This window comes from Pseudophryne corroboree, chromosome 10, assembly GCF_028390025.1.
Source record: "Pseudophryne corroboree isolate aPseCor3 chromosome 10, aPseCor3.hap2, whole genome shotgun sequence".
In the NCBI taxonomy this organism is placed as follows: domain Eukaryota; kingdom Metazoa; phylum Chordata; class Amphibia; order Anura; family Myobatrachidae; genus Pseudophryne; species Pseudophryne corroboree.
The window spans coordinates 323,868,088-323,892,709 of record NC_086453.1 but is presented as its reverse complement, the minus strand read 5'-3'; the positions used below and the strand labels follow the sequence as shown (position 1 = coordinate 323,892,709).

At 45.4% G+C, this 24,622-nt stretch overlaps 1 protein-coding gene across 4 annotated transcripts in view; it reads left to right on the top strand.

Moving 5' to 3' along the window:
- VPS13D (vacuolar protein sorting 13 homolog D) overlaps positions 1–24,622 on the top strand; it is a 504,218-nt gene that overhangs the window by 35,801 nt on the left and 443,795 nt on the right. For all 4 annotated transcript variants that reach the window (XM_063943541.1, XM_063943538.1, XM_063943540.1 and 1 more), the window contains exon 12: positions 8,555–8,768. In XM_063943541.1, the coding sequence (XP_063799611.1) occupies positions 8,555–8,768 (214 nt within the window). The remainder of the gene's footprint in view (positions 1–8,554; positions 8,769–24,622) is intronic.

The following is a 24,622-nucleotide window of genomic DNA, read 5'->3' as shown; positions in this document are numbered from 1 at the left end:
CAGCTAGCGAGCGATCAAGTCGGAATTAGGGCCATAGTTACCTTGATTCTGAGTAGCAGACCGGTCCACACGTGGCTGCAACTAGCAGGTTTTATCAGTCTGAGCATCCTCTGTAGCAGAGATTTTCATCTTTTCCCAGGCGATCGAGTCAGACAGATCTTCGCTTTCTCTTGGTCTGTGAAATGGGTGTTTCTGGGTGTCAGCTAGGCGTACTCATGGGAGACAACATCTGGGAGTCTTGTGGGCGTGTTGGCAGTGTTACACCATATGCTGGGGGGGGACCTATATCAGACAGGTCTCTTGCCCCCAGCATGCAGTAGCAGGTGTAAGTGACAGTGCTAGTACGTGTAGTCACAGTAGCTTTCGGTTTGCAGTTCATCCGCATAGCAAATGCATCCGCTTACAGACCTGCGTGCTACTCAGAATTATGACAAGTATATTTAATTAATATATTAATAAATATACAACTAATATAGGCAAATGATTTATATTATATGTTTGAAGGCAAAAATAATATAAGAAAAGCATTGCTTGTACTGTTTGTTTGAATTGATAATGGGGGTAATTCTGAGTTGATCGCAGCAGGAATTTTGTTAGCAGTTGGGCAAAACCATGTGCACTGCAGGTGGGGCAGATATAACATGTGCAGAGAGAGTTAGATTTGGGTTGGTTATTTTGTTTCTGTGCAAGGTAAATACTGGCTGCTTTATTTTTACACTGCAATTTAGATTGCAGATTGAACACACCCCACCCAAATCTAACTTTCTCTGCACATGTTATGTCTGCCTCCCCTGCAGTGCACATGGTTTTGCCCAACTGCTGACAAATTTGCTTCTGCGATCAACTCAGAATTAGGCCCAATGTCCTGAAGAACTAACCTTTTGCATGTGTAGTCAGTACAGCCTGAATAATCCCATAACTGATGACGGAAGTCCTCAGTCCTCTACTGTGTGCTGCTTTTATGTCCTATAGTAACTCTGGCTGTTACATATCTCTTTGTGGTGCTTTTTTACTATCACCCTTCTTTTTTAGATCAAATGACAAATAAATTTTTTACTTTCTTTAAAAAAATAACATTAAAACTATTATTATTATTATTATTATTATTATTATTCTTTATTATTATCCTTTATTTATCTGGCACCACAAGGGTTCCGCATCACCCAATTACAGAGTACATATGCACATAATCAAAACCGGAAAACAGTGACTTACAGCTGAAGACAATATAGGACAAGTACAGGGTAACTAAGCATAACTACACCAGTAGACGACAGAGATAAGTTCCAAGGTGGCCAAAAAACTGCGGGATTTGGGCAGTTGAGGATTATTAAAGTTAGAAAAGGATAAGCACATGAGGGAAGAGGGCCCTGCTCGCGAGAGCTTACATTCTAGATGGGGTAGACAGCGCATGGGACAGAGGGTTAGGATGAGATTTGCCTGGATTTACTAAAGAAGTGGGTCTTGAGAGCTCGTTTGAAGTTTTGTAGGGAGGTGGAGAGTCTGAGGGGGAGAGGTAGGGATTTCCAGAGAAAGGGAGCAGCACGTGAAAAATCTTGGAGATAGGAGTGGGAGGTGGTAATCAGAAGACAGGAGAGTCGGCGTGCATTATCGGAGCGAAGAGGACGGATGGGAGAGTAAAGGGAGATAAGGTCACAGATGTAAATGGGAGAGGAGTGGGTGAGGGCTTTGTAAATGAGAGTGAGAAGTTTGAATTGGATTCTGAAAGGGAAGGGAAGCCAGTGAAGGGCTTGTAGGAGAGGGGAGGTGGATGTAGTGCGTTTGGTGTGGAAGATGAGCCGGGCTGCAGCATTGAGGGTAGATTGGAGTGGAGAGAGGTAATTGTCAGGTAGTCCAGTCTGGAAATAATCAGTGAGTGAATAATAGACTTGGGGGCATCCTGGGTGAGAAAGGGTCTGATCCGGGAAATGTTTTTCTCTATCGTCCTAGTGGATGCTGGGGTTCCTGAAAGGACCATGGGGAATAGCGGCTCCGCAGGAGACGGGGCACAAAAAGTAAAGCTTTAGGATCAGGTGGTGTGCACTGGCTCCTCCCCCTATGACCCTCCTCCAAGCCTCAGTTAGATTTTTGTGCCCGGCCGAGAAGGGTGCAATCTAGGTGGCTCTCCTAAAGAGCTGCTTAGAAAAGTTTAGCTTAGGTTTTTTATTTTACAGTGAGTCCTGCTGGCAACAGGATCACTGCAACGAGGGACTTAGGGGAGAAGAAGTGAACTCACCTGCGTGCAGGATGGATTGGCTTCTTTGGCTACTGGACATTAGCTCCAGAGGGACGATCACAGGTACAGCCTGGATGGTCACCGGAGCCTCGCCGCCGGCCCCCTTGCAGATGCTGAAACAAGAAGAGGTCCAGAATCGGCGGCATGAAGACTCCTCAGTCTTCTTAAGGTAGCGCACAGCACTGCAGCTGTGCGCCATTTCCTCTCAGCACACTTCACACGGCAGTCACTGAGGGTGCAGGGCGCTGGAAGGGGGGCGCCCTGGGAGGCAATGAAAACCTATTTTTGGCTAAAAATACCTCACATATAGCCTCCGGGGGCTATATGGAGATATTTAACCCCTGCCAGAATCCGTTAAGAGCGGGAGACGAGGCCGCCGAAAAAGGGGCGGGGCCTATCTCCTCAGCACACAGCGCCATTTTCCCTCACAGAAAGGCTGGAGGGAAGGCTCCCAGGCTCTCCCCTGCACTGCACTACAGAAACAGGGTTAAAACAGAGAGGGGGGGCACTAATTTGGCGTTAGAAATATATAAAGAAGATGCTATAAGGGAAAACACTTATATAAGGTTGTCCCTATATAATTATAGCGTTTTTGGTGTGTGCTGACAAACTCTCCCTCTGTCTCTCCAAAGGGCTAGTAGGTCCTGTCCTCTATCAGAGCATTCCCTGTGTGTGTGTGCTGTGTGTCGGTACGTGTGTGTCGACATGTATGAGGACGATGTTGGTGAGGAGGCGGAGCAATTGCCTGTAATGGTGATGTCACTCTCTAGGGAGTCGACACCGGAATGGATGGCTTATTTAGGGAATTACGTGATAATGTCAACACGCGGCAAGGTCGGTTGACGACATGAGACGGCCGACAAACAATTAGTACCGGTCCAGACGTCTCAAAAACACCGTCAGGGGTTTTAAAACGCCCGTTTACTTTAGTCGGTCGACACAGACACAGACAGGGACACTGAATCCAGTGTCGACGGTGAATAAACAAACGTATTCCTTATTAGGGCCACACGTTAAGGGCAATGAAGGAGGTGTTACATATTTCTGATACTACAAGTACCACAAAAGAGGGTATTATGTGGGATGTGAAAAAACTACCGTAGTTTTTCCTGAATCAGATAAATTAAATGAAGTGTGTGATGATGCGTGGGTTCCCCCCGATAGAAAATATGGGCGGTATACCCTTTCCCGCCAGAAGTTAGGGCGCGTTGGGAAACACCCCTTAGGGTGGATAAGGCGCTCACACGCTTATCAGAACAAGTGGCGGTACCGTCTATAGATAGGGCCGTCCTCAAGGAGCCAGCTGACAGGAGGCTGGAAAATATCATAAAAAGTATATACACACATACTGGTGTTATACTGCGACCAGCGATCGCCTCAGCCTGGATGTGCAGAGCTGGGGTGGCTTGGTCGGATTCCCTGACTAAAAATATTGATACCCTTGACAGGGACAGTATTTTATTGACTATAGAGCATTTAAAGGATGCATTTCTATATATGCGAGATGCACAGAGGGATATTTGCACTCTGGCATCAAGAGTAAGTGCGATGTCCATATCTGCCAGAAGATGTTTATGGACACGACAGTGGTCAGGTGATGCAGATTCCAAACGGCACAAAGGTGTATTGCCGTATAAAGGAAGAGGAGTTATTTGGGGTCGGTCCATCGGACCTGGTGGCCACGGCAACTGCTGGAAAATCCACCGTTTTTTACCCTAAGTCACATCTCTGCAGAAAAAGACACCGTCTTTTCAGCTTCAGTCCTTTCGTCCCTATAAGAGTCATATCTGCCCAGGGATAGAGGAAAGGGAAGAAGACTGCAGCAGGCAGCCCATTCCCAGGAACAGAAGCGTTCCACCGCTTCTGACAAGCTCTCAGCATGACGCTGAGACCGTACAGGACCCCTGGATCCTACAAGTAGTATCCCAGGGGTACAGATTGGAATGTCGAGACGTTTCCCCTGCGCAGGCTCCTGAAGTCTGCTTTACCAAGGTCTCCCTCCGACAAGGAGGCAGTATGGGAAAAAATTCACGAGCTGTATTCCCAGCAGGTGATAATTAAATTACCCCTCCTACAACAAGAAAAGGGGTATTATTCCACACTATATTGTGGTACTGAAGCCAGAAGGCTAGGTGAGACCTATTCTAAATCTTAAAAAATTTGAACACTTACAAAGGTTCAAATCAAGATGGAGTCACTCAGAGCAGTGATAACGAACCGGGAAGAAGGGGACTATATGGTGTCCCGAGACATCAGGGATGCTTACCTCCATGTCCCAAATTTGCCCTTATCACTAAGGGTACCTCAGGTTCGTGGTACAGAACTGTCACTATCAGTTTCAGACGCTGCCGTTTGGATTGTCCACGGCACCCCGGGTCTTTACCAAGGTAATGGCCGAAATGATGGTTCTTCTTCGAAGAAAAGGCGTCTTAATTATCCCTTACTTGGACGATCTCCTGATAAGGGCAAAGTCCAGGGAACAGTTGGAGGTCGGAGTAGCACTATCTCGGATACTGTTACAACAGCAGGGGTGGATTCTAAATATTCCAAAATCGCAGCTGATCCCGACAACAAGTCTCCTGTGCTTAGGGATGATTCTGGACACAGTCCAGAAAAAGGTGTTTCTCCCGGAAGAGAAAGCCAGGGAGTTATCCGAGCTAGTCAGGAACCTCCTAAAATCAGTGCATCATTGCACAAGGGCCATGGTAAAAAAATGGTGACTTCCTTCGAAGCAATTCCAGTCGGCAGATTTCATACAAGAACTTTTCAGTGGGATCTGCTGGACAAATGGTCCGGATCGCATCTTCAGATGCATCAGCGGATAACCCTATATCCAAGGACAAGGGTGTCTCTCCTGTGGTGGTTACAGAGTGCTCATCTTCTAGAGGGCCGCAGATTCGGCATTCAGTTTTGGATGTTGGTGACCACGGAGGCCAGCCCGAGAGGCTGGGGAGCAGTCACACAAGGAAAAAATTTCCAGGGAGTGTGATCAAGTCTGGAGACTTTTCTCCACATAAATATAGCTAAGGGTAAATTTATAATGCTCTAAGCTTAGCAAGACCTCTGCTTCAAGGTCAGCCGGTATTGATCCAGTGGGATAAAACATCACGGCAGTCGCCCACGTAAATAGACAGGGCGGCACAAGAAGCAGGAGGGCAGTGGCAAAAACTGCAAGGACTTTTCGCTGGGCGGAAAATCATGTGATAGCACTGTCAGCAGTGTTTCATTCCGGGAATGGAAACTGGGAAGCAGACTTCCTCAGTAGGCACGACCTCCACCCGGCAGAGTGGGAACTTCATGGGGAAGTTTTCCACATGATTGTAAACCGTTGGGAATTACCAAAGGTGGACATGATGGCGTCCCGTCTGAACAAAAAACGGGACAGGTATTGCGCCAGGTTAAGAGACCCTCAGGCAATAGCTGTGGACGTTCTGGTAACACCGTGGGTGTACCAGTCGGTGTATGTGTTCCATCCTCTGCTTTTCATACCTAAGGTACTGAGAATTATAAGACGTAGAGGAGTAAGAACTATACTCATGGCTCCGGATTGGCCAAGAAGGACTTGGTACCCGGAACTTCAAGAGATGCTCACAGAGGACTTATGGCCTCTGCCGCTAAGAAGGGACTTGTTTCAGCAAGTACCATGTCTGTTCCAAGACTTACCGCAGCTGCGTTTGACGGCATGGCGGTGGAACGCCGGATCCTAAGGGAAAAGGCATTCAGGAAGAGGTCATTCCTACCCTGGTCAAAGCCAGAAAGGAGGTGACCGCACAACATTATCACCACATGTGGCGAAAATATGTTGCGTGGTGTGAGGCCAGGAAGGCCCCACGAAGAAATTTCAACTCGGTCGATTCCTGCATTTCCTGCAAACAGGAGTGTCTATGGGCCTCAAATTGGGGTCCATTAAGGTTCAAATTTCGGCCCTGTCGATTTTTCTTCCAGAAAGAATTGGCTTCAGTTCCTGAAGTCCAGAAGTTTGTCAAGGGAGTATTGCATATACAACCCCCTTTTGTGCCTCCAGTGGCACTGTGGGATCTCAACGTAGTTCTGGGATTCCTCAAAACACATTGGTTTAAAACCAGTCAAATCTGTGGATTGAAGCATCTCACATGAAAAGTGAACATGCTCTTGGACCTGGCCTGGACCAGGCGAGTGTCAAATTGGTGGTTTTTTTCTCAAAAAAGCCCATATCTGTTTGTCCATTCGGACAGGGCAGAGCTGCGGACTCGTCCCCAGTTCTCTCCCTAAGGTGGTGTCAGTGTTTCACCTGAACCAGCTTATTGTGGTGTCTTGCGCCTACTAGGGACTTGGAGGACTCCAAGTTGCTAGATGTGGTCAGGGCCCTGAAAATATAGGTTCCAGGACGGCTGGAGTCAGGAAAACTGACTTGCTGTTATCCTGTATGCACCCAACAAACTGGGTGCTCTTGCTTCTAAGCAGACTTTTGCTAGTTGGATGTGTAATACAATTCAGCTTGCACATTCTGTGGCAGGCCTGCCACAGCCAAAATATGTAAATGCCCATTCCACAAGGAAGGTGGGCTCATCTTGGGCGGCTGCCCGAGGGGTCTCGGCTTTACAACTTTGCCGAGCGGCTATTTAGTCAGGGGCAAACACGTTTGTAAAATCCTACAAATTTGATAACCTGGCTAAGGAGGACCTGGAGTTCTCTCATTCGGTGCTGCAGAGTCATCCGCACTCTCCCGCCCGTTTGGGAGCTTTGGTATAATCCCCATGGTCCTTTCAGGAACCCCAGCATCCACTAGGACGATAGAGAAAATAAGAATTTACTTACCGATAATTCTATTTCTCGGAGTCCGTAGTGGATGCTGGGCGCCCATCCCAAGTGCGGATTATCTGCAATACTTGTACATAGTTACAAAAATCGGGTTATTATTGTTGTGAGCCATCTTTCAGAGGCTCCGCTGTTATCATACTGTTAACTGGGTTCAGATCACAGGTTGTACAGTGTGATTGGTGTGGCTGGTATGAGTCTTACCCGGGATTCATAAATCCTTCCTTATTGTGTACGCTCGTCCGGGCACAGTATCCTAACTGAGGCTTGGAGGAGGGTCATAGGGGGAGGAGCCAGTGCACACCACCTGATCCTAAAGCTTTACTTTTTGTGCCCTGTCTCCTGCGGAGCCGCTATTCCCCATGGTCCTTTCAGGAACCCCAGCATCCACTACGGACTCCGAGAAATAGAATTATCGGTAAGTAAATTCTTATTTTGAGATGAAAATGACAGGTTTGTGAGAGGTGCTGAATGTGTGGTTTGAAGGAGAGGGAGGAGTCGAGGATTACGCCAAGACAGCGCACTTGGGGGCTAGAGGAGATAGTTGTGCTATTAATGGATAATGAGATTGTGGGAGGTGAGGTTGTGCAGGAGGGTGGGAAGATGATCAGCTCAGTCTTAGACATGTTGAGTTTAAGAAAGCGCTGGGACATCCAGGAAGAGATGGTAGAGAGACAGTTGGAGGTACGAGTGAGGAGAGCCGGAGAGAGATCAGAGGAGGAAAGGTAGATTTGAGTGTCATCAGCATAGAGGTGATATTGAAAGTTAAAAGAACTAATGAGTTCACCTAAAAAGGACGTATAGAGAGTGAAAAGGAGAGGACCAAGAACAGAGCCTTGGGGGACACCAACAGTTGTGGAAGTGGGGTGGGGGGGGGGGTAGTGTCATGAAAGGAGGCAGAGACACAGAGAGGTAGGAGGTCAGCCAGGCGAGGGCAGTATCACGCAGACCAAGAGAGTGAAGGATTTGCAGAAGGAGAGGGTGGTCCACAGTGTCAAAAGCAGCAGAGAGATCAAGAAGAATAATCAGAGAGTAGTGGCCCTTAGATTTGGCTGCATGGAGGTCATTGCAGACTTTTGTGAGGGCAGTTTCAGTGTAGTGGAGAGGACGGAAGCCAGACTGGAATGGGTCAAGCAGTGAGTGAGAGGAAAGAAAGGCAGCAAGGTGCTTATAGACAATATGCTAAAGGAGTTGGGAGGCAAAAGGGAGGAGAGGGGTCGATAGTTGGAGAGGGTGATAAATAATAAAAGAATGTAGACATATATAATAGCTCATCATTGTATAACAACTTTTGTACCGTTTTTCATGCTTTGAGCATGTGGCACAGTTCTGCTGGTGTGTATAGGTATTACATAGTAATGTGCACCAATGCACAGAGCATTAAGGTTCCTTGTGCTGAAAGCCGTATAGTTTCATCAGAAAATGATGCCAAGGTTCTCTGACTTCTGCTATTCATGCCTTTCATGGTTTTTACGCAATATAACCAAGTTGTGATGGATGCAATTTGTTGTCTTTGTGTAGAGTGTGAGGGAACCTATTTCGGACCCTGCTAGTGGTTCCCCGGTACCGAGCCCCACAGGCAGCCAGAGCACTGGAATGCTGCAGTACCTCCAGTCCTGGTTTCCAGGCTGGGGAGGTTGGTATGGGAATCCCCAGGAAGCACGTGAAGATCTAGAGAGGTTAACTCAGGATCAGCGACAGGAAGGAAAGTCTTGGAATCCAGAGGATATCTTGGGTGAGTTACCTGACACTTCCTTCTAAAATGAGTGTCCATCGCTTTCTCTAGCTTCAAAGAAGGTTAGATGCTGTTGATAGAGCTTAGCTGGAAAACTAATGTAGCTTTGTAGGTAGGAGACTTCATATTGTTCTAGTGCTTTGGTCCATGTTAGCCTTATTTGCTGGACATTACAATTGTTTTAAAATGATGATGTTTACACAGTATATTTAACAAAAAAAATGTGAGCGGATAGTATGGGTGTGTACTATAGAAGGAAGTAGAGAGGGGAGACAATAAGTCAGTGAGTAATGACTGGTTTAAGTGGCTCTAGAGCAGAGGTATGTAACAAGTCCAGAAAAGGTGTAGAAGAAATTAGGTGTGACTTCAAGTACCTGCCCTATACACAGCTATAAGGAGTATTGAGCACATTCCAGGAGCTTCACTGAAGCGCCTATATGTACTACTAATTTATTACTAAATACATTTCTCATACGTCCTAGAGGATGCTGGGGATGCTTCAAGAACCATGGGGTATAGACGGGATCCGCAGGAGACATGGGCACACTATAAGACTTTGAATGGGTGTGAACTGGCTCCTCCCTCTATGCCTGTCCTCCAATCTCCTGTTAAATTCTGTGCCCAGCGAGACTGGATGCACACTGAGGAGCTCTCCTGAGTTTCTCAGAAAAATACTTTATTTAGGTTTTTTATTTTCAGGGAGACCTGCTGGCTACAGGCTCCCTGCTTCGTGGGAGTGAGGGGAGAGAAGCAGACCTACTTCTTAAGAGTTCAAGGGCTCTGCTTCTTAGACTACTGGACACCATTAGCTCCAGAGGGTTCGATCACTACAGTACGCCTAGCTGCTTGTTCCCGGAGCCGCGCTGTCACCCCCCTCACTAAGCCAGAAGATAGAAGCCGGGTGAGTATGAGAAGATCAGAAGACTTCAGTGACGGCAGAAGATGGCTTGAGGTACCGCGCTGTGCGCCATGCTCCCACACTGATCACGGCACTGCAGGGTGCAGGGCACAGGGGGGGGCACCCTAGGCAGCATGGGGGGCCGCAAATACCACTGGCATGCAATTTAACAGTGCCCAGGCACTTGTTAAGGGACCCCCGCAAGTATAAAGAATTTTGAGCGGGACTGAAGCGCGCCATGTCGGGGGCGGGGCTTAGCCGCATAGCTCTCACCAACGCCATTTCTCTCTTCACAGAAGGCTGCAGAGACGCTGGCCCTGATCCTCCACACTGCTGTGCAAGTAACAGGGTACAAAACGGGGTGGGGGGGGGGGCACTAGTAATTGGTGAATTATATTGTTTGATAAAAGCGCTAGCAGGTCTGGGCAGTATTGTTACTGACTTCAGAACCGGGATAGGCGCTGGGTGTGAGCTGGCTGAACTCTCTCTGTGTCTTTCTATCAGGCTCTGCTGTGGGTATGTCCCCTATAGCCCAGTGTGTTTGTGGCTGTCGGTATGTGTGTGTGTGTCGACATGTCTGAGGCTGAATGCTCTTCCCAGGAGGAGGCTGGCGTGGGGACTGACAGTTCTGTGAGAGTGACCATGTCGGCACCGCCGACAGATAATTGGGTCAATATGCTGAGTGTTTTAAATACAAATGTGACTAAGTTGGCTAAGAGTTTTGATAAATCTGAGTCTAAGAACCAGACATGGAGGAAATCCATGGAGGATGCTTTGTCACAGGTCCAGACCCCTTCGGGGTCACAGAAATGTGCATTTGCCCAGATAGTAGATACAGATACCGACACGGACTCTGATTCCAGTGTCGACTATAGTGATGCCAGATTACATCCAAAACTGGGTATTCAGTACATGATTGTGGCAATAAAAGACGTATTACATATCACTGAGGACCCTGCTGTTACTGAGAATAGGGTCTGTATGTTTAAAGGAAAGAAACCTGAAGTAACGTTTCCTCCCTCTCATGAACTGAACGCACTTTTTGAAAAAGCTTGGGAAAATCCTGACAAAAAGATACATGTTCCCAAAAGAATTCCAATGGCATATCCGTTCCCCTCTGGGGACAGGGAAAGCTGGGAGTCAATCCCCACGGTAGACAAAGCTTTATCGCGTCTATCCAAAAAGGTGGCGCTTCCGTCCCCTGACACGGCAGCTCTAAAGGATTCTGCGGATCGTAAGCAGGAAAATACCCTGAAATCCATTTATGTCACTACTGGGTCGCTACTCAGGCCTGCCGTTGCTGCGGCATGGGTGAGTAGCGCTATTGAAAAGTGGGCAGATAACTTGTCCTCTGAGGTAGATACCCTAGACAGGGATAGTGTGCTTTTGACTTTGGGTCACATCAAGGACGCTGCAGCATACTTAAAAGAAGCTGTAAGGGATATTGGCCTTTTGGGATCAAGGGACATGCCATGGCGGTCTCAGCAAGGAGAGCATTGTGGATTCATCAATGGAATGCTGATACTGATTATAAGAAGGCGATGGAGTCTCTACCGTTTAACGGTAAGGTCTTGTTTGGTGACGGCCTCACAGACCTGGTGTCTACGGCTACCGCGGGTAAGTCATCCTTTTTACCTTATGTTCCTGCACAGCAGAGGAAATCGGCTCACCATCAGATGCAGTCTTTTCGGCCCAACAAATTCAAAAAAGGTTGTGGGTCCTCCTTCCTTGCTGCGAGGGGGAGAGGAAGGGGGAAAAGGTCACAGGCTGTGGCAAATTCCCAGGAGCAGAAGTCCTCTCCGGCTTCTACCAAATCCACCGCATGACGCTGGGGCTCCGCTGCGAGAGTCCGCGCCAGTGGGGGCACGTCTCAAACTCTTCAGTCAGGTCTGGGTGCACTCAGACCTGGATCCTTGGATAGTAGCTATAGTAACCCAGGGATACAAGTTAGAGTTTCAAGACGTGCCCCCTCACCGATTTTTCAAATCGCCCATGTCAGCTTCTCTTCCAGAAAGGGAGATAGTAAGCGCTGCGATACTAAAGTTGTGTCAAAATCAAGTGATTGTCACGGTACCCCCGTCTCAACAGGGGGAAGGTTTTTATTCGAGCCTGTTCGTGGTCCTGAAGTCGGATGGCTCAGTCAGACCGATTCTAAACCTAAAATCCCTCAATTTCTTTCTGAAAAGATTCAAGTTCAAGATGGAGTCTCTACGAGCAGTGATCTCCAGTCTGGAAGGGGGGGATTTTATGGTGTTGGTCGACATAAAAGATGCCTACTTACATGTCCCCATATATCCTCCACATCAGGCTTACCTGAGATTTGCTGTGCAGGATTGTCATTACCAATTTCAGACGTTGCCGTTTGGTCTGCCCACAGCTCCAAGGATTTTCACCAAGGTTATGGCGGAAATTATGGTTCTCCTGCGCAAGCAGGAAATCACAATTATCCCGTACTTGGACGATCTCCTCATAAAGGCGAGGTCCAAGGAGCAATTGTTGAAGAATGTTGCTCTTTCACTGACGATTTTGTAACAACACGGTTGGCTCCTAAATTTGCCAAAATCGCAGTTGGATCCAACGACACGGCTGTCGTTCCTGGGTATGATTCTGGATACAGAATTACAGAGAGTTTTTCTTCCAATGGAAAAAGCTCTGGAAATACAGTAAAATGGTAAAACAGATTCTGAAACCGGCAAGGGTGTCCGTTCTTCACTGCACTCGGTTGCTGGGAAAGATGGTGGCGGCCTACGAGGCCATTCCGTATGGCAGGTTCCATGTCAGGGTGTTTCAGTGGAACCTGCTGGACCAGTGATCCGGGTCTCACCTGGACATGCACCGGAAAATAATTCTATCTCCCAGGACCAGAATTTCCCTTTTGTGGTGGCTGCACAGTTCTCACCTTCTGGAGGTACGCAGGTTCGGGATTCAGAATTGGATCCTGGTGACCATGGATGCAAGCCTCCGAGGCTGGGGAGCAGTCACACAGGGAAGAAATTTTCAGGGAAAGTGGTCAAGCCAGGAAGCTTGTCTACACATAAACATTATGGAATTAAGAGCCATCCACAACGGCATACTGCAAGCAGAACATCTTCTTCGGGGTCTGCCGGTCATGATTCAGTCAGACGTGACAGCAGTGGCGTACATAAACCGCCAAGGCAGAACAAAGAGCAGAGCGGCGATGGCCGAGGCCACGAAGATCCTTCGCTGGGCGGAAAGGCATGCCAGAGCTCTGGCAGCGGTCTTCATTCCAGGAGTGGAGAACTGGGAAGCAGACTTCCTCAGCAGACACTATCTCCATATTGTTCCAGGTCAAGGGACCCTCAGGCAATAGCGGTGGATGCCCTAGTGACACCGTGGGTGTTTCAGTCGGTCTATGTGTTCCCTCCACTTCCACTCATTCCAAAGGTGTTAAAAATTATAAGAAGAACAAGGGTTCAGGCAATCCTCATTGTTCCGGATTGGCCAAAAAGGGCCTGGTATCCAGATCTTCAGGAGTTGCTCATAGAAGATCCCTGGCCTCTTCCTCTTCGGGAGGACCTGTTACAACAGGGGCCGTGCGTGTATTAGGACTTACCGTGGCTGCGTTTGACGGCGTGGCTGTTGAGCGCCAAATCCTAGCCCGAAAGGGTATTCCCAGTGAAGTCATTCCTACACTTCTTCAGGCTAGAAAAGAAGTAACGGCAAAACATTACCACCGTATTTGGAGAAAATATGTGTCTTGGTGTGAATCCAAGAAGGCTCCTACGGAAGAATTTCACCTGGGGCGTTTGCTAAATTTTCTACAAGCAGGTGTGGATGCGGGCCTAAAGTTAGGCTCTATTAAAGTACAGATTTCGGCCTTGTCTATCTTTTTTTCAAAAAGAATTGGCCTCCCTTCCAGAAGTTCAGACCTTCGTAAAAGGCGTGCTGCACATCCTACCTCCCTTTGTGCCCCCAGTGGCACCATGGGACCTTGATGTGGTGTTACAATTCTTGCAATCACATTGGTTTGAACCTTTGCGCAAGGATGAGTTAAAATTTCTTACTTGGAAAGTGATCATGTTGTTGGCCTTGGCGTCTGCAAGGCGAGTGTCTGAGTTGGCGGCTTTGTCTCACAAAAGCCCCTATTTGATTTTTCATGCTGATAGGGCGGAGTTGAGAACTCGTCAACAGTTTCTGCCAAAAGTGGTTTTATCATTTCATGTTAACCAGCCTATTGTGGTGCCAGTGGCTACTGACGCCTTGGCGGAGTCGAAGTCTCTCGATGTGGTCAGAGCTTTGAAGATTTATGTCGCTAGAATGGCGCAGATTAGGAAAACTGAGGCTCTGTTTGTCCTGTGGGTTCCCAACAAGATTGGGGCTCCTGCTTCTAAGCAGACTATTGCGCGCTGGATTTGTAATACGATTCAGCAGGCTCATTCAGAATCAGAATCAGAATCGGCTTTATTGGCAAGGTATACTTGCGTATACTAGGAATTTGTCTTCAGTTTGCTATACAACAGCCAAGTAGGTAACAGATAAGCAGGTGGTGGTGGTGGGGGGGTGGGAGGGGGTGCAAGTAAAGTCAGACAGATAGCATACCGTAGGGACACAAGTGAGTTACATGTACGTCTAGTCAGTCAATGTTCAGGAGTTCAGCAGGCGGACCGCTTGGAGAAAGAAACTTTTGAGGCTTCTGGTGGACCTGGCGGGGACAGCCCTGTAACGCCTGCCTGAAGGAAACACGTTAAACATGCTGTGGCCGGGATGTAGCTGGTCATTTACTATCTTCATTGCCCGCTTTTTAGCTCTGGACAAGTACAGGTCCTGGACTGAGGGAAGGTCTGCCCGATCTTCTCTGCGGTTCTGACCACCTTTTGGAGCTTGCATTTGTCCCTCGCGCTGGCGGAGCTGTACCATACGAGTATCGAGGAGCACAGTACCGACTCCACAATCGCGGAGTAGAAGAGGAGCAGAAGCTTCTGTGGCATATTGAACTTCCTTAGTTGCCTGAGTAAGAACAACCTCTGCTGCGCTTTCCCAACAGTGGCGTCAGCGTTGGACCCCAATTTAAGGTCCCGGGAGATTGTGGTCCCTAGAAACTTGAAGGAGTCCACTAGCGATACCACACTGTCAGCAATCGTTAGCGGAGGTGCACTAGATGACTTCTTCCTACGGTCGGATTGCCGTTACCGAAATCGGTGAAAGCCCATTCTACCAGAAAGGTGGGCTCATCCTGGGCGGCTGCCCGGGGAGTCTCGACGTTACAGCTTTGCCGAGCTGCTACTTGGTCGGGTTTAAACACCTTTGCGAAATTTTACAAGTTTGATACCCTGGCTGAGGAGGACCTCTTGTTTGGTCAATCGGTGCTGCAGAGTCATCCGCACTCTACCGCCCATTCTAGAGCTTTGGTATAAACCCCATGGTTCTTGAAGCATCACCAGCATCCTCTAGGACGTATGAGAAAATAGGATTTTAATACCTACCGGTAAATCCTTTTCTCTTAGTCCGCAGAGGATGCTGGGCGCCTGTCCCAGTGCGGGCTGTATCTGCAGTTTGGTTATAGTTATGCTCATGTTGCGTTGAGTTCAGTCAATCTGTGACTGTTGTTGGTCATGCCGTTGCGTGCGTTGTTGTTGAATGCCATGTTGTACGGCGTGTTAGTGGTGTGAGCTGGTATGTGTCTCACCTTAGTTTAAATGAATTAAAGAAATCCTTTTCCTCGAAATGTCCGTCTCCCTGGACACAGTTCCTATAACTGGAGTCTGGAGGAGGGACATAGAGGGAGGAACCAGTTCACACCCATTCAAAGTCTTATAGTGTGCCCATGTCTCCTGCGGATCCCGTCTATACCCCATGGTTCTTGAAGCATCCCCAGCATCCTCATACGTCATATGATTGCTGGTGGCAATATCTACTAAGCATATACAGTACTCCTTTTGATGGCTTTCACACGAGTACTATATACAAGTATAACTAATGGTCAGCCTCCAGATCTTTGATGTATTGATAATGGAGTAACATATCATTATATACAGTACAGGAAAGTGCTATTTGAATAAAGGTAACTAAAGGGCCATACACACTAGACGATTATTATGACCAATATGGCCGATACCGATGATTGTGAACGATATATCGTTCACATCGTCTAGTGCGTATGGTCCTGTGATCAACGATGCTCGCACCCGCTCTCCTTGATTCTAGGTTGGTGGTCGCCTGTGCAGCATGCTCAATGTGAGCAATGTCACATGTGATATCGCTCATCACAGCATGTGTGTACGGAGCCGCGATGTCAACGATGTGACATTGCTCACATCCCCGGCAGCGGCTCCCTTCCTGGGGCAGCGGCTTCATATCTGAGCTGCTGACCGCTCAGCCCGTCTCCCCTCCAGCGGCTCCCTCGCCGACAGTGGCTTCATTGTAGCCGAGCCGCTGACGGGAGCCGCTGGAGGGAAGCTGCTGACCGCTCAGCGTCTCCGTCCACTGCCCCACCAATGAAGTTATAAACCCACTGTGCCACCAACTTAATATAAAATTAATTATAATGGGCTTAATATTATATATATATATATATATAATCAGTCAACAATTGGACTCCGGACTAACGCCAGTACTGCTCCGGTGCCTTCCCTTCAGAGCTTGTCACCTCTGTTAGCATATGGAATCTTGGAGAGGGCGGCACTCAGAGACTTGATAAAAAAAGTTTTAAGTGAAAAAACCCCGCAGGGCAACCTTTAATGTGACGTTTCGGGGACTAGCCCCTTCCTCAGACAACAAATGTGAACAAAAAACGGTGTTTAAATACATACAACAATTAGGACAATCTTACCCTCCTGTGTGTTCCCAGGCGTGCCCGGCCGCCGTTCTGTAGCGGCACTTCCGGCCGCGGGACCCCCGTCGCGCCGGAAGATACGTCACCCGTCCGGCTCGGCTGCCATGGCAACACACCTCCTCTCCAGTGTGCTCCCCGGCGTGCCCGGCCGCCGTACTGTAGCGGTACCTCTGGCCGCGGGACCCCCGTCGCGCCGGAAACGACGTCACCCGTCCGGCCCGGCTGCCATGGCAACTCACTGTAACAACAAACGGGGCAACATATGTCGTGTGTGAACACAGCACGACTAACATCAGTGCTAAACAATAATGTGCATTACAAATACATTATATAACAGTGCAGACATGGTTTGAAAGGACATTGAAAAGTAGTGTATTCTAATGAACAGTGTTATACTCATGTGCCCAGTTTGCTGAAATAAAATAAACCACCACGAGATAATTCTAGTTAAAACTCCTAAAAGCAAAGTTTAAAGTGCTAGTGCTAACAACATTTTTAGTACTTGTGAAATATTAAAATTCCTACGGTTAAAGACACTTTACTAGCCTTGTATGGGTAAGCAAATGAATTTCTTGACAATATTGCCCTCTTGTGGTGAAAACTAGAAACCGCTACCTAAGCTGCTGTTATTTAAAATAAGTTAAAATTGGTTAATTTCTTACACAAAAGGACATATTCACTTTACAGAAAGTGTGACAGGCCCAGCGACTCATTGAGACCCTTAGGGGATAAACAGTCCAACCTGAAAATCCATCGGGATTCCAGTTGTAACAGTTTTCTCCCTCGGTCCCCACCCCGGCGTGATGGAGGTATATGATCGACAGCCTTATACCTCAAGCTTGCCATATATATATATAAAAAATATATTAGTGTGTGTGTGTATGTATGTGTGTGTATGTGTGTGTGTGTGTATATATATATATATATATATATACATACATACATACACACACACACACACACACACACACACACACACACACACACACACATATACACTGCTCAAAAAAATTAAGGGAACGCTAATATAACACATCCTAGATCTGAATGAATGAAATATTCTTATTAAATACTTTGTTCTTTACATAGTTGAATGTGCTGACAACAAAATGACACAAAAATTATCAATGGAAATCAAATTTATTAACCCATGGAGGTCTGGATTTGGAGTCGCACTCAAAATTAAAGTGGAAAAACACATTACAGGCCGATCCAACTTTGATGTAATGTCCTTAAAACAAGTCAAAATGAGGCTCAGTAGTGTGTGTGTGGCCTCCACGTGCCTGTATGACCTCCCTACAACGCCTGGGCATGCTCCTGATGAGGTGGCGGATGGTCTCCTGAGGGATCTCCTCCCAGACTTGGACTAAAGCATCCACCAACTCCTGGACAGCCTGTGGTGCAACGTGGCGTTGGTGGATGGAGCGAGACATGATGTCCCAGATGTGCTCAATTGGATTCAGGTCTGGGGAACGGGCGGGCCAGTCCATAGCATCAATGCCTTTGTCTTGCAGGAACTGCTGACACACTCCAGCCACATGAGGTCTAGAATTGTCTTGCATAAGGAGGAACCCAGGGCCAACCGCACCAGCATATGGTCTCACAAGGTGTCTGAGGATCTCATCTCGGTACCTAATGGCAGTCAGGCTACCTCTGGCGAGCACATGGAGGGCTGTGCGGCCCCCCAAAGAAATGCCACCCCACACCATTACTGACCCACTGGCAAACCGGTCATGCTGGAGGATGTTGCAGGCAGCAGAACGTTCTCCTTGGCTTCTCCAGACTCTGTCACGTCTGTCACATGTGCTCAGTGAGAACCTGTTTTCATCTGTGAAGAGCACAGGGCGCCAGTGGCGAATTTGCCAATCTTGGTGTTCTCTGGCAAATGCCAAACGTCCTGCATGGTGTTGGGCTGTAAGCACAACACCCACCTGTGGACGTCGGGCCCTCATACCACCCTCATGGAGTCTCTTTCTGATCGTTTGAGTAGACACATGCACATTTGTGGCTTGCTGGAGGTCATTTTGCAGGGCTCTGGCAGTGCTCCTCCTGTTCCTCCTTGCACAAAGGCGGAGGTAGCGGTCCTGCTGCTGGGTTGTTGCCCTCCTACGGCCTCCTCCATGTCTCCTGATGTACTGGCCTGTCTCCTGGTAGCGCCTCCATGCTCTGGAAACTACGCTGACAGACACAGCAAACCTTCTTGCCACAGCTCGCATTGATGTGCCATCCTGGATGAGCTGCACTACCTGAGCCACTTGTGTGGGTTGTAGACTCCGTCTCATGCTACCACTAGAGTGAAAGCACCGCCAGCTTTCAAAAGTGACCAAAACATCAGCCAGAAAGCATAGGAGCTGAGAAGTGGTCTGTGGTCACCACCTGCAGAACAACTCCTTTATTGGGGGTGTCTTGCTAATTGCCTATAATTTCCACCTGTTGTCTATTCCATTTGCACAACAGCATGTGAAATTGATTGTTAATCAGTGTTGCTTTCTAAGCGGACAGTTTGATTTCACAGAAGTGTAATTGACTTGGAGTTACATTGTGTTGTTTAAGTGTTCCCTTTATTTTTTTGAGCAGTGTATATGTGTGTGTATATAATATATATATATATATAACGAAAGAAGAGTGGAGGGCGCAGGTATGAGTAAAAGGTTTACAATTCCATTTATTAAAAACAAATGCTCACATACATCTCAGTTTAAAATGATGCGTTCCGTCCTTCACATGGTAATCAAGCCACGGAGCCGCTCTCTCATACAGCCGATCCTCCGTCTCTTTACCGGGAATCACTGGCAGTTGATCTTTCTTTCACCGGGACCGAGACCAGGTTGTGACCGTCTATCACCAGCTCCACAGGCCACGCCCAACGCGTTTCGTCTATGGACTTCGTCAGGGGGTGTGGCTATGCATTATCTCACATTACATTTATACCATAAGAGACACCTGTATATCATCATCCTATGGACCTATGCAATCTACAATAATTAGAGACATTTGGGCTGACTGATTATATACATACATAAAGATACCAAAACTTTACATGCTTCCAACATCTTTGCATACAATACAATTTCTTTAAAAACACTTTTCCAAGTAATTATTCGTATACTATTACTTACAGATCGTTACTTATATAACAGCTATCATATAATTATAAATCAGTCAGCAGAGACACTCAGAGTACTACACTTGTTGTCAATACAGGTACTCCAGATCTTATACATTGGCGCATTATATCCTAGAAAAGAGTGGATAAATTACATAAACTAAATGAAATAGAATAGAATAAGATAAAACAAAACAATGATTGGTAATAGATACTTCATAATAAATCCTTTCAGTGAATACCAGGAATCATAGTCATTTAAATACACTAATATTTATCACAGGCAGTTTTTGCTTATTAACCCCTTTTCAACCCGAGTTCCCATATACCATAAGGAGCTCAGCTCACAATGGGGCAAAGGGATCAATGATCCGACTACAATGCCGCATAAAACGAGCTCCCCACAGTATAACTAATGCAAGAAGGGGGTGATATCATAATTTTCGTTCAGTCCTAATGGGCTAATTGTTTCTAACGCATGAATCCAAAAAACCTCCCTCTTACTAAGCTGTTTTAATATATCCCCCCCTCTATCATCCAACCTCACGTGTTCCAATGCTTTAAAACTAAATTTACTCAGGTCACCTCCATTACACTTCAGAAAATGCCTCGGGACACTATGTTCCTGACATTTATTAGTTATACTTCTTGTGTGTTCTAACATCCGAATTTTTAACTGGCGTTTCGTTTTGCCTATATAGCGTGCTCCACATGCGCACTCCACCATATATATCACACAAGTGGTTTGACAATTTATTATTTCTTTAATAACCCAGTGTTTACTTTTATCCCTATTCCAGATTTTCTTTCTTTCTTTACTCACAAAGGAACACATTTTACATCTACCACAAGGGAAGAATCCAGTTGTTTTTTTCAACCAAGATTCATCTTTTGTTCTTGGTAGATTACTAGGTGCTAAGGAGTTTTTTAGATTTCTCGCTTTTCTAAACACGACTTGAGGTTTTTCTGGCAGCAACACTTTGAGTACCGGATCTATTAATAGAACATCCCAATGCTTAGTAAGAATATTCTTAATTTCCCTACTCTTAGTATTATAACCCGTAACAAACGGTATTAGGGTATTTGTTCTTTCATTTTTGTTCTTATAAGACAAAAGACTATTTCTATCTACCTTATCCGCTTTCTCCTTACATTTATATACTAATTGCAATGGGTACTTTTTCTCCAGGAATCTATTTTTATACAGTTCTATTTGTTGCTCATACATTCCTCTATCCGTACAGTTACGTTTAACCCTCAGGAATTGCGAATAGGGTATATTTGAAATCCAGTTTTTATAGTGGCAGCTATTAAAATGCACATAATTATTACTATCGACCTTTTTTATATACGTATACGTACTAATAGTATTTCCCGGCCTCCATCCACCGGTATCAATCACCAAATCAAGGTACTCTATTCTTTCAGTTTGAAAATTAGACGTAAATCTCAAATTATAACCATTATCATTTAAATACAACATAAACATGTCAAACTCATCCCTACTCCCCCTCCATATTAGCAGTATATCATCTATATAACGATGATAGGTGAAGAGTGATCCAGAAAAAGGGTTATTATTATAGATTACCTCATTCTCCCATTTACCTAAATACAAATTCGCTAGGCTCAGCGCATAGGGCGTCCCCATCGCGCTGCCGCATTGCTGATTGTAGAATTGACCTTGAAATTTAAAGTAATTGTTTTCAAGCACAAATTTTACACATTGAACTAGAAAAATCCTCATCTCTTCTGTAAGTGTATTATTTTCTTACCCTGGATATGTCTCTTACAGAAGAGATGAGGATTTTTCTAGTTCAATGTGTAAAATTTGTGCCGAGCCTAGCGAATTTGTATTTAGGTAAATGGGAGAATGAGGTAATCTATAATAATAACCCTTTTTCTGGATCACTCTTCACCTATCATCGTTATATAGATGATATACTGCTAGTATGGAGGGGGAGTAGGGATGAGTTTGACATGTTTATGTTGTATTTAAATGATAATGGTTATAATTTGAGATTTACGTCTAATTTTCAAACTGAAAGAATAGAGTACCTTGATTTGGTGATTGATACCGGTGGATGGAGGCCGGGAAATACTATTAGTACGTATACGTATATAAAAAAGGTCGATAGTAATAATTATGTGCATTTTAATAGCTGCCACTATAAAAACTGGATTTCAAATATACCCTATTCGCAATTCCTGAGGGTTAAACGTAACTGTACGGATAGAGGAATGTATGAGCAACAAATAGAACTGTATAAAAATAGATTCCTGGAGAAAAAGTACCCATTGCAATTAGTAGATAAATGTAAGGAGAAAGCGGATAAGGTAGATAGAAATAGTCTTTTGTCTTATAAGAACAAAAATGAAAGAACAAATACCCTAATACCGTTTGTTACGGGTTATAATACTAAGAGTAGGGAAATTAAGAATATTCTTACTAAGCATTGGGATGTTCTATTAATAGATCCGGTACTCAAAGTGTTGCTGCCAGAAAAACCTCAAGTCGTGTTTAGAAAAGCGAGAAATCTAAAAAACTCCTTAGCACCTAGTAATCTACCAAGAATAAAAGATGAATCTTGGTTGAAAAAAACAACTGGATTCTTCCCCTGTGGTAGATGTAAAATGTGTTCCTTTGTGAGTAAAGAAAGAAAGAAAATCTGGAATAGGGATAAAAGTAAACACTGGGTTATTAAAGAAATAATAAATTGTCAAACCACTTGTGTGATATATATGGTGGAGTGCGCATGTGGAGCACGCTATATAGGCAAAACGAAACGCCAGTTAAGAATTCGGATGTTAGAACACACAAGAAGTATAACTAATAAATGTCAGGAACATAGTGTCCCGAGGCATTTTCTGAAGTGTAATGGAGGTGACCTGAGTAAATTTAGTTTTAAAGCATTGGAACACGTGAGGTTGGATGATAGAGGGGGGGATATATTAAAACAGCTTAGTAAGAGGGAGGTTTTTTGGATTCATGCGTTAGAAACAATTAGCCCATTAGGACTGAATGAAAATTATGATATCACCCCCTTCTTGCATTAGTTATACTGTGGGGAGCTCGTTTTATGCGGCATTGTAGTCGGATCATTGATCCCTTTGCCCCATTGTGAGCTGAGCTCCTTATGGTATATGGGAACTCGGGTTGAAAAGGGGTTAATAAGCAAAAACTGCCTGTGATAAATATTAGTGTATTTAAATGACTATGATTCCTGGTATTCACTGAAAGGATTTATTATGAAGTATCTATTACCAATCATTGTTTTGTTTTATCTTATTCTATTCTATTTCATTTAGTTTATGTAATTTATCCACTCTTTTCTAGGATATAATGCGCCAATGTATAAGATCTGGAGTACCTGTATTGACAACAAGTGTAGTACTCTGAGTGTCTCTGCTGACTGATTTATAATTATATGATAGCTGTTATATAAGTAACGATCTGTAAGTAATAGTATACGAATAATTACTTGGAAAAGTGTTTTTAAAGAAATTGTATTGTATGCAAAGATGTTGGAAGCATGTAAAGTTTTGGTATCTTTATGTATGTATATAATCAGTCAGCCCAAATGTCTCTAATTATTGTAGATTGCATAGGTCCATAGGATGATGATATACAGGTGTCTCTTATGGTATAAATGTAATGTGAGATAATGCATAGCCACACCCCCTGACGAAGTCCATAGACGAAACGCGTTGGGCGTGGCCTGTGGAGCTGGTGATAGACGGTCACAACCTGGTCTCGGTCCCGGTGAAAGAAAGATCAACTGCCAGTGATTCCCGGTAAAGAGACGGAGGATCGGCTGTATGAGAGAGCGGCTCCGTGGCTTGATTACCATGTGAAGGACGGAACGCATCATTTTAAACTGAGATGTATGTGAGCATTTGTTTTTAATAAATGGAATTGTAAACCTTTTACTCATACCTGCGCCCTCCACTCTTCTTTCGTTACATGTGCATTGGAATTAGTGGCTCTAATTCCTAAACGGAGGAAGCGGCAGCATACGTCATTTAGAAAACGGGACACGGGACTTTCAAACTATCTATTGGATATGAGAAAAAGGAAAGTGTGTCTAATGCGCAGCTGTTTTACTGATATTTATAATATATATATATATATATATATATATATATATATATATATATATAATATTGAACCCATTATAATTAATTTTATATTAAGTTGGTGGCACAGTGGGTTTATAACTTCATTGGTGGGGCAGTGGAAAGAGAGCGGCTCAGCTAGGTGCAGCACTCCTAGCAGTTTGAATAAAGGACAACAGCAGGGCATGCGTGTAGACAACGTTTCAATGCCTTTATTGCGGCATTGTCATCAGGTCTTTTATGCTGCAATAAAGGCACTGAAATGTTGTTTACACGCATGCCTGTTGTTGTCCTTTATTCAAGCCGCTAGGAGTGCCGCACTTTTGGACTTTATGTGATTATTATTTGTGGAGGCACCCGGCGCAGTAACGCGGTCTTAATGAGAGAGCCGGGCACTCTGGTCTGTATATATTTTATATATATTGAACTCATTATAATACATTTTTTGTTAAGTTGGTGGCACAGTGGAAATTGGTGGAGCAGTGGGTGAAAAAAACTTAATTGGTTCCCCCTTCTACAGCCCTGCCCACACACCCAGAAATGCCTCCCCAAAATTAAAATAGGTAAAAAAAAAGGTGCCAATTCCAAAGATATCTTTCATCTTTCAAATTGTTTAGTGTGTACACTCAATTTCGTTTTTCAGGGTTCTGGGAAGTTCAAGGGAAATTGTTCATCTTCCACATTGGTCATGTCTTCTAGTGTGTAGGGCCCTTAAGAGCATAGGGCAGTGATGGCTAACCTTGACACTCCAGCTGTTGTTGAACTACACATCCCAGCATGCCCTGCAACAGTTTTAGCATGGCCAAATAGCAAAACTGTAGCAAGGCATGCTGGTATGTGTAGTTCAACACAGCTGGAGTGTCAAGGTTAGCCATCACTGGCATAGGGAATAAGAACTTGGCAGACCTCTGCAGCTAGCATACCGCTACAGAGTACACTGA